The sequence below is a fragment of the Plecotus auritus genome (genome assembly GCF_963455305.1).
Source record: "Plecotus auritus genome assembly, chromosome: 1".
NCBI lineage: Eukaryota > Metazoa > Chordata > Mammalia > Chiroptera > Vespertilionidae > Plecotus > Plecotus auritus.
The window spans coordinates 178,253,103-178,269,123 of record NC_137770.1 but is presented as its reverse complement, the minus strand read 5'-3'; the positions used below and the strand labels follow the sequence as shown (position 1 = coordinate 178,269,123).

Sequence of the window (16,021 nt, the reverse complement as noted above, 5' to 3'; positions counted from 1 at the left end):
CAATCTGGCTAATGTCCTATAGGACAATAAAACCATCACTTTTTGAATTGGTGTGTCTTCTAGACAGAAATTAGTTACATCTTTAAAAGCCTAACAATTCTTTTCATCTTCTCACTTTGCTGATCATTATATGTAATTTTCCAGGGCTGTAAAATGTCAAAATATATGAAACTTATTTAATTGTGAATAATGTGTCAGAGTTATGTGTTTCATAGAAAAGGAAATGATCATTCTGTGGGCCTCTAATGCCCCAATTATACTGAAAAGACTTGCTGTCAACGTTTTACTCCAGGCCTGTGCTGGGCCGTGGCCTGTGCTCCCAGGCTGTTTGGCGGGGGGTCACCCTGGCCGCCCGGGGCCGGCGATGGTCCCGGGAGGCTGCGGGCTTGGTGCCGGTCCCAGGGACCCGGGCCACTTGGCACCGCACCGCCCCCGGCCGCTTGGCGTCTGCATATGCAAATTAACCTGCCATCTTTGTTTTAATTTGCATACTCACTCCTGATTGGCTGGTGGGCGTCGCAGAGGTATGGTCAATTTGAATCTTTCTCTTTTATTAGTGTAGATATATACACTGAGTGGCCAGATTATTATGTGTTCAGAGATCATAATCTGGCCCCTCAGTGTATATAAACTTGTTTATATATGAACTTAAAAACAAAAAATATATATAATTTTACATTTTCTCAGATATATTTTTAATATAGTAAGAAGAAATAGAACTAAACAGACTGTCCACAGTTTGTTTAAAAACACAAATGATCTATACAATATGAATTTTGAAACTTCAATGAAAGAAACAGATTTAAAACAGTAAGACATTATTTTCTCAAATCAAAACAAGAGAAATCCGATTGCCAATAATTAAAAATTCATGACTGGCAAGAATATAGAAAACAAACTCTCAAACTGTTAAAAGTCTAAGCTAGTAAGAGAGAATAATTTGGCAGTATCTATAAAGGTTGTTATAAGGTAGTCTTGGAAATCTGAAATTTTACCCTAAAAATATATTCATGCAAGTACACAAAAATATATAAGAATGTGTACACTACAGCACTATTTTTAAATAGGAAAGATTTTGATATAATCATCAATGTAAACCTGATAAAATACACCATTTTATATTCACTTACAAGGCAGTAGTTTAAAATAATAATGCAAAATCTGCACATACAAACAAAAAATGTATGGTTACCTGTATAAAAGTATACACGTGTGCACCATGGCAAGTTTTAGAAGAATACAAACTAAACTTAACACTGACTATTCCAGGGAGTAGAAAAAAGTAAAATAGGGAAAGGTTATCTGAGAAGAGCAGAAAACTCATTTATATACTTATATACTGCTAATTTAATCATTACAGTTATTAGTGGTTATTTTTTAAGAAAGCAAAATAAATTCTGAAATATTTATAAAAAGGATGAGCCTGGCTGGCATGGCTCAGTGTTTGAGCATTGACCTATGAACCAAGAAGTCAGGGTTTAATTCCAGGTCAGGGCACATGCCCAAGGTTTCAGGCTCGATCCCCAGTGTGGGGGGTGTAGGAGGCAGCCAATCAATGATACTCTATCATCATTGATGTTTCTATCTCTCTCCCTCTCCCTCACATAAATATATATTTTTAGGGAGACAGGCTTATGGGATCTTTAAGGTAGAGTAAAAGGTAATGGGGACATCAAAGAAACAGATATTTAAATATCTTCAGAAGTCAATTCCAATTTACTTTCCTCCAAATTCTTACAACATTTATATGCTGCCATTTTCTTCCCACCAACAACTCTAAGTGAATTCATGTTAATTTTCAGTATACTAGTATAAACCAGAAAGACAATTACTAGTAAGTGAAAATACAAACATACTGGGAAGAGGTGAGGCAGTGCTGAGAAAACCATACAATGAACTACCATTCAACTACTCCACTGTAACTATGAAAACTTTAATTCATCTCAATCTCTCCTAACTTGTCTTAAATACAAACCAACCACCTCCAGATTTAAAATACCCTAGCTCTCACTTTTATCCTTCATAGCCAACTTCAAATTACCTATTCTTGCTCTATACATTTTATATATTCTATTCACTTTCAAACTACTACTACCTTTTCCATCATCTATGACAGGGGTGGGCAAACTTTTTGACTCGAGGGCCACAATGGGTTCTTAAACTGGACCGGAGGGCCGGAACAAAAGCATGGATGGAGTGTTTGTGTGAACTAATATAAATTCAAAGTAAAGGAGCGGAGGGGAGAGCAAGAGAACCGGATAGAACAGCCGGATCCGGCCCGCGGGCCGTAGTTTGCCCAAGGCTGATCTATGCTCTATTAAAGTTTCCCCTATATTATATTAGCAAGGACTACTTGTTCTCTTTTCTTATTTAAAGATTTTTGTACTGATTTTTAGAGAGAGGAAAGGAGAGGGGGAACGGCTGCCTTTTGCATGCTCCCTACTGAGGATCCAGCCTACAAAACAGGAATCCAACTGTCAATCTTCTGATGCACAGGATGACCAACCAACTGAGCCACACCAGCCAGGTCAGCAAGGGCTTTTTTTATCATTCAATCCAATGGTCATTTTGAGACATTTTTATATCTGTATAATTTATAGTTTCTATGTCTATGCCCTTCATGACACTCTCCACCAAAAAAAAAAAAAATCCCATATGTGCTGATAGCAAAGTCTCTGTCCCGAGACAAGTTCACTTCTTAAAAAATAACTTATTTACTATTGTGGTCTCAATTACCACCATCAATTACTGATGAATTTCAAACCAATCTCTCAATCAGCTCTGCTTTCTGAATTCAAGACTCATACTAAAAATGCTTATTAGACATGGGTCACCCAAGTGAAAATGGAATCCTCAACCTGTTGTATCTAAAACTAGTGTCTCATCTAACCTTTCCCTCCAAACCTATCCTATTCACCATTTACTTACCTTGCTGCCTAAGTCAGAAAATTGTGTCAGAAAGCTTACCTGTTCTGTAAAGGATGTTTAATATAGTGTTCTGGGTTAGCAACCTCCTGGTTAGATTCTGTTTTCTCTTCTTCTGTAGGCGGGGGATTAGGAGTAGGGGTGGTTTCCTAGTGGAAAATAATAAAACAGTATTTAAAATTTCTTAACACATCTAAGACAGCAGTACTCTAAATAAACTTGAACCAATAGTGCCAATATTATCTTTTAAAGAAAATATTACAGAAACACTTCATAAAACAGACCACAGACCAACCTCTAAGGAAAAAGCTCAAAACCCTCCATTCTAGCATATCTTCATTAACAGAAAACGGTTTCTCAAATTAAAAAACATAATAACAATAATACTATATATGGTTATCTTCCACTTACACAGTTTAATATCAGAAAGATTGTTATAGACCATACAACAAATCAACTAACTTTCTTAACATAACATTACATTACATTAAACTACTATAAATGAAAGTGGGGAGGAAGGAAAATACAACTAAAGTGTGGAGAATATAACTATATTACAATAGCAAAGAAAAGTTTTCCAAAAAAATTATCAAGCAATACTACACATGTCATATTGTTATGACATGGAAACTTAAAAGTTCTGCAACTTCTGTCACTTCCAATTGGCCCTATGCAAAAAAGCTGGACACTGGCTTGTACTTACATCATTTTCTATGTTAGACATAATTAATACTGTCATCTACTATCAGAAAAGAAAGGAGCCTGGAGATAACAGGTGTTCTCCACATTGCTCCATGTAACACTTCATCCTATTATAAATTTGTGTCAACAAAACAGAGAGCCAAGGAAAGTCACCGGAAGCTGACACAAAAAAAGGGGAGTAGAGGGGGCACAGTACAAGAGTTTGGTATCAGATTTAAACTGAAGTAGCAAAACAATATAGGTTCAGTGACAAAAGATTATGTAAATCAGAGATGTGTCATCTAAAAGATCTGTGCAGATAGGCAATAAATACATATTTTACAAAATACAATTTCTTATCAAAATGACCTGCCCAGGAACTAGCCTAAAGACACTTCATAGCAGGGACTATGTCTTTATTTTGCTCACAATTGTAATGCCAATGATCACAGTGCTACACCCAAGAACTTCATTAACTTAACCGAGTAAATTCTCTTTTTTAATCCTCACCTGAGGATATGTTCCTTCATTGATTCTAGAGAGAGAAAGGGAGAGAGAAAGGGAGGGAGAGAGAGAGAGACATCGATTGGTTGCCTCCCATACACGCACCGACCAGGGACCAAACCCACAACCTGGGTATGTGTCCTGACCAGAAATCAAACCCGTGACTCTTCAGTACAGGGGACATTGCTCAACCAACTGAGCCACACCAGCCAGGGCCATCTGTTTCTTATCATCTATTCTTTCCCCCTCCCTCTCTGTGTTTGTTTGAATCATTTCTTTTGGCTTATCTTTGACTTCACCAATTCTACATTCTGCTGAGTTCAGTCTGTTGTTACTCATTCAATGAGCTCTTAATTTCAGACATTATAGTTAGCAGTTTCATGTCTATTTTTTGTTAAAGAGTAGATTTTTTTAAATCCCCACCTGACAATATGTTTAGAGAGGGAGAGAAACATCAATGTGAGGTTGTCTCCCCTACACACCCCAAATGGGGATTGATCTTGCAACCTAAGTATGTGCCCTGATAAGGAATTGAACCTGCAACCTTTTTGGTGTACAGGACAATGCTCCAAACTGAGCCAACCAGACAAGCTCCATTTAAATTTCGTTTTTAATAGATTTCAAGTCCCTTTTAAAACACTTTTTTTTAACCCCTTTCCCACATCTTCTATTTTATCATAGTAATCATAGTTAAGTCTTTGTCTGCCAACTCCATTATCTGAATTATGCCTGACATATTTACAATTTAATGTCTTAATCATTAGTTACTTTATTGTTTTGTTAAAATATATTTTTAGTGAGTTTAGAGAGAAAAGAAAGGAGAGGGAGAGATAGAAACATGGATGAGAGAGAAGGAACATCAATCAGCTGCCTCATGCTAGCCTCCTACAGGGGATGGAGCACGTGACCTGGGCATGTGCTGTCTGGGAGGGAATCAAGCATTCGACCTCTGGTGCATGGGTTGATGCTCAACCACTGAACCACACAAACTTTAAAAAAATGTTTTGCATGTCTAGTTGGGATGTGTGCTGGAGGCAGCCAATCAATGTCTCTCTCACATCAATCTTTCTCTTCCTCTCTCCCTTCCTCTCTCTCTCAAATCAGTAAGAACATTATTTAAAAAAAGAAAAGATGAAAGAAACAGCTAGAGGATGTTTAATATGTTCAAGGACAAGGGGCAAGAGAATGGGACAGAAACAATACAGAATTTACCAAATCTCACCAGAAAGTCGTTACAGATTCAAAAAGCTAAGGGAACTCTAAGCTGTATAAATACAAACAAAACTTCACCTGGGCACACCAAACTCAAACCACTGAAAACTAAATATGAAGAGGTAATATTAAAAGTAGTCAGGAGGGAGAAAAAAAAGAACACATACACATTACTTTCACATGAACAATTAAGAATAATAGCTAACTTCTCAAATAGAAACTATGAAATCCTAAAGTAACTGAATGATATCTTAATGCTGAAAGAAAAAACTGTCAACCTAGAATTTGTTGCCTAGTAAAAAATATCCTTCAGATCAACCAAAGGACTTGTATGCATGCATATAAACCTAACCAATGGACACAGACAACCGGGGGCGGGGTGAGGGCATGAGTGGGAGGGATTGGGGGGAGGGGGTAATGGGGGAATAAAGACACATATGTAACACCTTAATCAATAAAGAAATTCAAGAAATAGTAATAATTAAAAAAGAAAAAATATCCTTCAGCCCTAGCTGGTTTAGGTAAGTGGATAGAGCTCCGGCCTGCAGACTGAAGGGTCCTGGGTTCTATTCCAGTCAAGGGTACATGCCCAGGTTGCGGGCTCGATCCCCAGTAGGGTACATGCAGGAGGGAGCCAATCAATGAGTCTCTGTCATCATTGATATTTCTCTCTTTCTCTCTCTCTCTCTCTCTCTCTCTCTCTCTCTCTCTCTCCCCCCCCCCCTCTCCCTTCCTCTCTGAAATCATCAATAAAAATATATTTTTAAAAATATACCCTATATAATAGCTGGAATATGCAAGTTGACTGTCACTCTGCCACAAAGATGGTGGCGCCCACAGCAGAAGTGGGGGTTTCCGTAACACAAGATGGCTGCACCCACAGCAGAGGCCGAGTTCCCGTAACGAGCCTTAACAAGCAATCAGCAAGGACCTGAGGCTGCGCCCCCCACTCCCGCCCCCATGGGGCTTGACAGAGGACCTCGGGCCACACCTCCTGCCCTGCGGGGCTTGACAACAGACCTGAGACTGCGCCCCGCTCCCAGTGGGGCTTGACAGGGGACCTCAGGCTGCGCCCCCTGCCCCAGCGCCAGGTTGGAGGACATTAGGCTGTGTCCCCCACCCGACTGGGTTTGACAGGGGATCTCAGGCCATGTCCCCCATCCGGCGGGGCTTAACGGGGTACCTCAAGGTGTGCCCCCGGCCCGGGCCCAGGCTGGGGGACCTCAGGCCACAGCCCCCACCCCAGCGGACCTGAGTCTGTGCCCCCCACCCGGAGGGGGTTGACAAGGGTGGGACCAGCCGCGTCTGGATCTAGCCCAATGGGGATCTAGCCCAATGTGGGGGGGGGGGGGCAGCTGGGTCTGGGTCTCATGGTGCGCCCCAGACTCTGACAGGAGGAAGATTTTCATATACATTTTACTAATTTTCTTTCATCTCTGACACTTCTATTATAGAGAAAGGGCAAATAGCAATATTAAAATATTTCCTCTAATTAATCCCCTTTTAATGTGCATGAATTCACTAGTGTGTGTGTGTGTATATCCTTCAAAAACAAAGAAATACAGATTCACACAAAGAGATCCTGACACATACCACACACGAGGAGGTCCAAAGAAAGAGAACCACCAAAGGTTTGGGGTTAGGATCATGCTAAAGGGGAAAAAATTCCAGATGGGAGCATGTAAGTACAAAAGAATGAAAACACTGGAAAGGGTAAAAATGTAAAAGACTTAACAGTGTTTTGTGGAGGTTAAAATAATGATGGTCCTGCCAAAGTGTTGGACATTTACAGATTTGCAACATTAGGTGTGGGAGTAAAAGCTAAAGTTAAGAAATATCTCAAGTTAAATATCTCTTATTAAGACAAATAAGGAAAAATTTAATCATAAATTCAAAATCCTCATTAGAAGCCATAATGTCACAACATTCACTTAAATCTTTTTTTTTTTTTTTTTTTTTTTTTTACATCAGAGGCACATAAAAACAATGAATTACAGCATGGATAAATCCAAGTTTCATGAGGCCCAAAATGTCACTCATCTGTTATTCAACTTTTCACCATTAGAAGAATGATGGAAGAAGACTAAGATAATATCAAAAGTCAATGGACACATAGGAACTAAAAGCAAGTAATAAACTTGGGAGGAAAATATAAGTTTCTAGAATTTTAAAAATGGGGGTTTTTTAGTAAGAATATATAATTTTGAATTTTTCCTATTGCTAAAATAAAAATAGGTACTCATCTTTAATATGTGGATGTATGCATCAATTAAGTATACCAAATTAAAATCTTTCAATTTTCACTTTTGATATATAAACACTAGTGGCCCAGTGCACAGATTCATGAACATTGTAAGGAAAGTAAGAAGAAATATTTTAATATTGCTATTTGCCCTTTCTCTGTAATGGATGATGGTCACATCAGCAGGGCGATTGGGCCCTACTCGCACCCGCCTTGGTCTGGCACCACCCACTCCCCTGCTCCACCATCCCACCACGGTCCCGCTCTTGTCGGGGCTTGTCGGGGCCCATCGGGGCCGGCAGCACCTCCACTGCCGCCCTCTGCCAGTGGCACGCCGCCCCGCCTGCCATATTCCGCACATCATAGTGAGTAGTCAAAACTCCCAGTGGAGGGGATAATTTGCGTATTAGGCTTTTATTATTTAGGAGAATGCTACATTTTAAACTGAATACTCTAAAACACTCTAAAAATGTTTATTAACTATTGACAATTACCTTTTCATCATGTGAAACCTAAAAATGTTAGTATTGATGTTCCTTGTTAATAAGCCTTTTACATTATTATCTACACTTTAATAGTCTCATGTTCAAACATTTAGACTTATACAAATTTCTCAAACCCTCTTACTAAAGCAAAAACGTTCTAATAGCCGATTGTTTCCAAGATAGGATGCAAAATACTAAAGTACTCTCTGAAAATACTCCTTCACATGGCACACACCAAATCTAATAAGATTTAGAAATCATGACAGAAATTGCTTATGAAAATATTAATATTAAAAATTATGCCATATAAAAGGGCATAATTTCTCAGTACAAAATTTCCTTTAGGTCATATTTTGTAATGACTAGATCTAGTTATTTCAACAACCCATTATTTTGTTTTTTAATATTTTTATTGGTTTCAGAGAGGAAGGGAGAGAAAAAGAAACATCAATGATGACTTACTGCCTCTTGCACACCTCCCTCTAGCCCACAACCTGGGCATGTACCCTGAACAGGAATTGAACCATGACCTCCTGGTTCATAGGTCAACACTCAACCACTGAACCACACCGGCTGGGCCAAATACATTTTTGACTCAAAAGAGAATCTGCTTGAAACACCATTGTATAACACATTTCAGATGGGTAAAGTCATGAGATGGTGCAGTGTGTTTATCCAGATGGTAAAGCACCAGTAAGACTGAAAGAAAGGATTCTTTAAATCAGACAAAGCTAGAATGGCAGGCTAGAGTGAGATTGTAAAAGGCCTCAAAGGTCAGGCTAAAAGTGTACCTTCCATCTTGTGAGCAACAGAAGCCAATAACTGACAAGTCAAAGTGGTTAAATACAGATGACAAAGAAAAAGACCACCAGTGTGAATGCAAAATGTTAAACCTGGTTTTGGATTGGCTGAGTTTATAGGATTCAAATAAAAATTGTACAGTATTATAATTTAGTGGTCTTGGGGTTCAGTAGCTGTCATAGCAACAGAAGATAGCTAAAGAGGAAGAAAAACGTTGAGCAAGGGCCGAAACCGGTTTGGCTAAGTGGATAGAGCATCAGCCTGCGGACTGAAAGGTCCCAGGTTCGATTCCGGTCAAGGGCACATACCTTGGTTGCGGGCACATCCCCAGTGGGAGGTGTGCAGGAAGCAGCTGACCGATGTTTCTCTCTCATCGATGTTTCTAACTCTCTATCCCTCTCCCTTCCTCTCTGTAAAAAATCAATAAAATATAAAAAGAAAAAAAAAAGAAAAGAAAAATGTTGAGCAAGGGTAGGACAAGTTTAACAATCAGTTGCAAAGAATCTCAGGTAGCTTTTTACATTCTGCAAAAAATCAACACATGTATCAGGCATATTAACCTTGTGGAACAATCCTAATAGCATAAAAGCTAGACAGCTCCCAAATCTAGAATAATTTCTATAGGTGTGGTTGTTTTTTAAACATCAGACTAAAGTTTAGATTCTTCTTCTCACCATGTTGAAATTTACACGGCTTAAAATTCCAAAACCATGGTGTGTTGTTTTTCTATGGTTATGAACATTCAATTTCTCTCCCACCCTCAACCCAAACACTTCTCTCTTCTAGAAATAATGAAACTTCCTTTCAGGACACCCAATTTGTGTCCTCTATTACTTCACTAAACAAATATATTTACTAAGAACTTTCAGGACTTTTTCCAGAGGTTAGAACAGCCGTGGGCAAACTACGGCCCGCGGGCCGAATCTGGCCCGTTCGGCTATTCTATCCGGCCCGTGGAGCCGAAAGAGCGGAGGGTTCTCTTGCTCTCCCCTCCACTCCTTTACTTTGAATTTATATTAGTTCACACAAACACTCCATCCATGCTTTTGTTCCGGCCCTCCGGTCCAGTTTAAGAACCCATTGTGGCCTTCGAGTCAAAAAGTTTGCCCACCCCTGGGTTAGAACTTCACCTAAGCATTAATTTGAAGTATGCAAAAATAAGTTGTTCTCCTGACACTAATAAAGGTTTGAAGCAGTAGCTCAAAGTGTGGTCCACAGACTTCTGCTGGTTATATTCTACTAGAGGCCATGCACGGGTGAGGTCCCTCAGCCTGGCAGGCGATCGAAGCCTATCCGGGGCCAGACGGCCAAGAAGAGGGACCCTGGGAGGTTGGTCAGCGGGAACCCCGATCAGGGCCATCAGGGGGGCCAGCAATTCAACCTCCTGCAGTCCCTCCCCCTTGCCGGCCACGCCCCACGGATTGGGGCCAATAGGGGGGCTCGGCTAGGGAGAGGAGCCACGGGAGGTTGGCTGTGGGAGCGCACTGGCCACCAGGGGACAGCTCCTGCATTGAGCGTCTGCCCCCTGGTGGTCAGTGTGCATCATAGCGACTGGTCAACTGGTTATTCAGTTGTAATGGTCACTTAGGCTTTTATATGTGTGCGTGTGCGTGTGTGTGTGTGTGTGTGTGTGTGTAGACTAGAGGCCCGGTGCACGAAATTCATGCACTGAGGGGTGTGTGGGGGGGGAGGTGACCCTCAGCCCAGCCTGCACCCTCTCCAATCTGGGACATCCCTCTTACAATCCAGGACTGCTGGCTCCCAACTGCTCACCTGCCTGCCAGCCAGATCACCTCCTAACCACTTCCCTGCCAGCCTGATCGACGCTTAACTGCTCCCCTGCCGGCCCGATTGCCCCCAAATGCCCTCCCCTGCTGACCCAGTCACCTCTAACTGCCCTCCCCTGCTGGCCTGGTCACCCCCAACTGCCCTCCCCTGCAGGCCCAGTCACCCCCAACTGCCTTCCCCTGCCGGCCCAGTCACCCCTAACTGCCCTCCCCTGCTGGCCTGATCACCCACAACTACCCTCCCCTGCCAGCCATCTTTAACCACATGGGGGCGCCATCTTGTGCGAAGGCATGAGGGTCAATTTGCATATTACCTCTTTATTATATAGGATAGCTAAGTTAAGTATGGAAGTAGGAAGTAAACATCTAGAAAGTTTTCTAGTCATTTGACAGTACCTTTATGTCTGTAGAAACCAATAATATCAAATTCAGCTTTATACTATACATGCATCTTTTCATCTCTATCCTATTTTACAGAAACATTAGGTTGGAAATAGTTTAAAAATAAACTAGTTTACTACCAGAGTATAAGAAACACTGGTTTAGATCACATACTCAGACTGTAAGAAGCATTGGATTAGATCACATACTCTTTAGTACCCAGGTTGGAATCCCAGCTCTGTCATTCACAGTTGTATAATTTTGGGCAAGTTCAACATCACAGCACCAAATAATGTATAACAATACTAATGGTAACCCATTTCCAGTAGCACTTTCTTATATTCCCCCTTCCTTGCATCACTATTTTTTTTTGGTTGGTTGGAAAGATTACTGAACATCACAGCACTAAATAATGTATAACAATACTAATGGTAACCCATTTCCAGTAGCACTTTCTTATATTCCCCCTTCCTTGCATCACTATTTTTTTGGTTGGTTGGAAATGACAGTTGCAGTTACAAACCCAACATTTCAGTAAACTGAAGGCACTATACATTAAAGATATGAAATAACGAGCAGAAGGGTAAGCAAAAGTAAGAATCGAAAAGGATGCCTTTATGACTTATAAAGTGCTAACACCAATTCTCACACTTCAACCATACTATGAGTTTTTACTTGATAGGCAACATTTACTAAGCAGCAAACTATCAATGAAGGTGCTACATATTTTTACTAGTATATACATTTTAACATCCTATATAATAAAGAGATAATATGCAAACTGACCCTCATGCCCTCACAAGATGGCTGCCTACAATCAGGCCAGCAGGGCGGTTAGTGAGGGACAACCAAACAACTGAACGAGCAAGCTGCGTGGGGCAACCAGGCCAGCAGGGGAGATTAGTGAGGGACGACCAAATGACTGAACAGCAGGCTGCGTGGGGTGACCAGGCAGACAGGTTAGCGATTAGGAGCCAGGATTGAGAGGGTGCAGGCTGGGCTGAGGGGACACCCCTTCCGTGCACATATTTCGTGCACAAGTGGGATCCCTCGACCTGGCCTGCGGGATTGGGCCGAAACTGCCTCTCTGACCTCCCCCAAGGGGGTCCCGGATTGCGATAGGGTGCAGGCCAGGCCAAGTGCACAATCGGGGCTGGGGAGGGACCTGGGAGGTTGGCCAGCCAGGGAGGGACTGTGCGAGGGCTCCAGGGCGTGTCCAGCCCATCTTGCTCAGTCCCAAAAGACCAGACACCAGCAGCAAGCTAACCTAACGATCAGAGTGTCTGCCCCCTGGTGGTCAGTGCACGTCATAGCGACTGGTCAACCGGTCAACTGTCTGCCCCCTGGTAGTCACTGCACGTCATAGCGAGCGGTTGAACGGCCTTAGCTTATTATTAGCATTATTATGCTTTGATTGGTTGAACGGACAACCAGACACTTAGCATATTAGGCTTTTATTATATAGGATATTCAGTCTTCACAATTCTATTCTCTACCCTCTTTAAATCTAAGCCCTAGGAAGTTAACATGCCCTAGCTGTGAGCTACATTTAAATCCAGGACTGTCAGTGTTCAAGGCAAGAATCACCTTATGCTCCCCTGTTTACCTGTTTGTTGCTTCAGCATTATTATTATTGTTGTTACTACTACTACTACTACTACTACTACTACTACAACCCTCCTTCACTCTCAAAAGTACCACGAGATGTATAGCATATTATACAGTTACCAATATCAGCACATACTATGCTTTGCACCGCAACCTGAAGCTCAACACCTTCACTATAGTGCAAATACATGTCACTGCCAATAATTTAAAAAAACACAAATGATATACCTCACCCTCCTGCCCAAACACATGCACAAATTCCACTGGTAGAAAAAAAGTAAGTGCCAAACATTAATTATAGTGAATTTATATTATTATGCAAGACAGCGTACTAAATGTCTATGAACAAATGTCTGAGAAATACATGTAAATGTAAAATAAAAGCCTGTTATAGACAGAGAAAAAAAATTATTTAATACAAGATATGTAAACAAACTTCATAATAATTTACTCTTCCAATTTCCAAGCATTCAGTCTCCAGGTCTCTTTTTTTACCAAAGGACGGATTTCTCCCCACAACCAGCACCTCCAATAGTAAATCAGTATAATTAAATCCTACACAAGAACAAGTAGATAGTCTCACCACTTGCCTTCTAAGGAATGAAAAATTGCTGTAAACACTGAATATTACCCCAATTCATCAACTGTTTTGGTTCTTAATTTTCAAATATCTACAGTAAAGAAATACCAGCTAATCTAGCATCACTCATCAGAACGTGTGCCTGTGGACTTTGCAGGTCTTCTTCCTAGTCTGTAACAAAGGATTAAAATGGTAACCTTTGTGCCATAAATTAAAAAGTTGAAGTAGAAAAACAGCACATGGAGATTTAGCTAAATACAAACCTTTTGTTTTTTAAAAAAAAAAATTTAGAGAGGAAGAGAAGGTAGAGGGAGAGAGAAACATCAATGTGAGAGAAAGATCGCTCAGTTGCCTCCAGCACATGACTCAACAGGAGATGGAACCTGCAACCTAGGTATGTGCCCTGACCAGGAAATGAACTAGAGACTCTTTGGTGCACGGGACAAGGCTCAACAAACTGAGCCACACTGGCCAGGGCCAAGCCTTTTAAATTTAAATTGCTGCTCATGTGAGGAAATTTTTTACTTTCATAGGATTGTGAGACCCTATGCATCAATTTTGATTCTGAAGACAGTACTCTTTAATATTCTTTCCAACTAATGTAAAATATCATCTGAACAAAAAAGGCTAAAAGCTGAGGTATCAAGGGGAGGAGATTTGACGATTTTTACAAATTGGGTTGTGTCTAAAATTATTGGAAAATTGGTGGTAGAGTATGTGGATGCTACACAGACACACTCCCATGACCAAACTGGAATTACAATTAAAATACAGAACAACATCCTGAATAATCAACTGAAGACTAGCTGAGGAGAACCCTGATAACCAAGGACGGAAAGTGGAGACTGCATAGAGATTAACGCTTGCTATCCAGGCAGTTTTGCCTCGAGGGAAGACAGTTGACCTCCATATTGGAAACACTTTGCCCCATAGTGTGGAGTTTCTGAGGACCATTAGGAGAATGAGAATAACGATTAGCCTCCAGGCAGAAGCAACGCCCCATCCTGTTGGAAAAACTCTCACCACACCTGAGGACAATTGCCTGGGGGCAATTCAAGTTGGAATCTGATTAGAGGCAGTCTCTGAAAGGCTTTGAGTCTTTGCCTCATCTAATTAGTCAGAAACAGCATTTAACACTGTCCTGCAGTAGAGATTGAGAGGTATAGGGGATCTACCTAATACACAGTCACGAACCCAAACAGGCGGCCAAAATGAGAAGACAAAGAAACCCCCAAATGAAAGAACTAGAGAATTCTCCAGAAGAAGAGATAAATGAAGCAGAGATAAGAAATTTATCTGATAAAGAGTTCAGAGTAATGATGGTAAAAATGCTCAACAGTATGAAAAAAGATATAGTAACCATAAAAAAAGAACAGTCTGAGATAAAGAATGACATAGCACAAATAAAGAACACATTGGAAGGAATACACAGCAGATTAGGAGAAGTTGAAGACTGAATCAGTGAATTAGAAGACAGAGTTGAAATTATCAGTCAATTAGAGAACCAAAAAGAAAAACAATTAAAAAACAGGACAGTTTAAGGGTGCTGTGGGACTATGTGACACATAACAATATTACAATAGCAGGTGTGCCAGAAGAGGCAAAAAAGGAGAAAGAAATAGAGAAGGTGTTTGAAGAAATAATGGTAGAAAACTTCCCTAACCTGGTAAAGGAAAGTCAGACAAGTTCAGGAGGCACAGAGAACTCCAAAGAAGAAAAACCCAAACAGAGCCATGCCTAGACTTATCATAATTAAAATGCCAAAAATTAAAGACAAAGAGAGAATCTCAAAGGCAGCAAGAGAAAACTGTTACCTACAAAGGAGCTCGAAAAGGCTGACACCTGATTTCTCGTCAGAAACTCTACAGGCCAGAAGGGAATGGCATTAAGTACTCAAGGTAATGGAAAGCAAGGATCTGAGACCTTGATTACTATATCCAGCAAGACTATCATTCAAAATAGACAGTCAAATAAAGAGCTTCCCAGACAAAAAAAAAAAAGGCTAAAGTAGTTCATCACCACCAAGCCAGCATTACAAGAAATGCTAATGGGGATGCTGAGAAGAAACAAAGAGAATCCTAGCCATACAGAATTAAAATGGCTATAAGTACCTCTCAATAATAACCCTAAATGTAAATGGATTAAATGCTCCAATCAAAAGGTGTAGGGTAGCTGAACGGATACAAAAACACGACCCAATTATATACTGTCTACAAGAAATCCACCTCAAAACAACAGACACACACAGGATGAAAGTGAAGGGATGGGAAAAAATTTTCCATGCAAATGGAAAAAAAAAAAAGCTGGAGTAGCAATATTCATATCTGACAAAATAGACTTTAAAAGCATCATGCTAAGCGAAATAACCCAGTCAGAGAAAGATAAACATCATATGGTCTCACTCATTTGTGGACTATAACGAACAACATAAACTGATGAACAAATATAGAGCCAGAGGGGAAAAAATATACTAGAACCCTGGTCAGCAAACTGCGGCTCGCAAGCCACATGCAGCTCTTTGGCCCCTTGAGTGTGGCTCTTCCACAAAATACCACGGCCTGGGCGAGTCTATTTTGAAGAAGTGGGGTTAGAAGTTTAAGTTTAAAAAATTTGGCTCTCAAAAGAAATTTCAATCGTTGTACTATTAATATTTGACTCTGTTGACTAATGAGTTTGCCGACCACTGTACTAGAATATAATAGAAGTAATCTGTTATTTGCAGATTTTTAATATTTCCTACAACTTTTGTGATATCATACTATGTTAGTACAGTTTTGGTAATATTATTATACTTAAAATACTCTTATTCTTAAAA

General features: G+C 40.5%; 1 protein-coding gene across 2 annotated transcripts in view; it reads right to left on the bottom strand.

Annotated features, from left to right (window-relative positions):
* The window catches only part of EIF4E (eukaryotic translation initiation factor 4E), a 51,079-nt gene that overhangs the window by 19,540 nt on the left and 15,518 nt on the right, over positions 1 to 16,021 (bottom strand). Inside the window, exons 2-3 of one of the 2 annotated variants that reach the window (XM_080657772.1) lie at positions 4,117 to 4,141; positions 2,968 to 3,074 (exon numbers count right to left, since the gene is read on the bottom strand). Coding sequence is in view for 1 of the 2 variants with exons in the window: in XM_080657771.1 (XP_080513897.1) it covers positions 2,968 to 3,074 (107 nt within the window). In the remaining variant the exon portion in view is untranslated. The remainder of the gene's footprint in view (positions 1 to 2,967; positions 3,075 to 4,116; positions 4,142 to 16,021) is intronic. The other variant, XM_080657771.1, reaches the window with a different exon arrangement.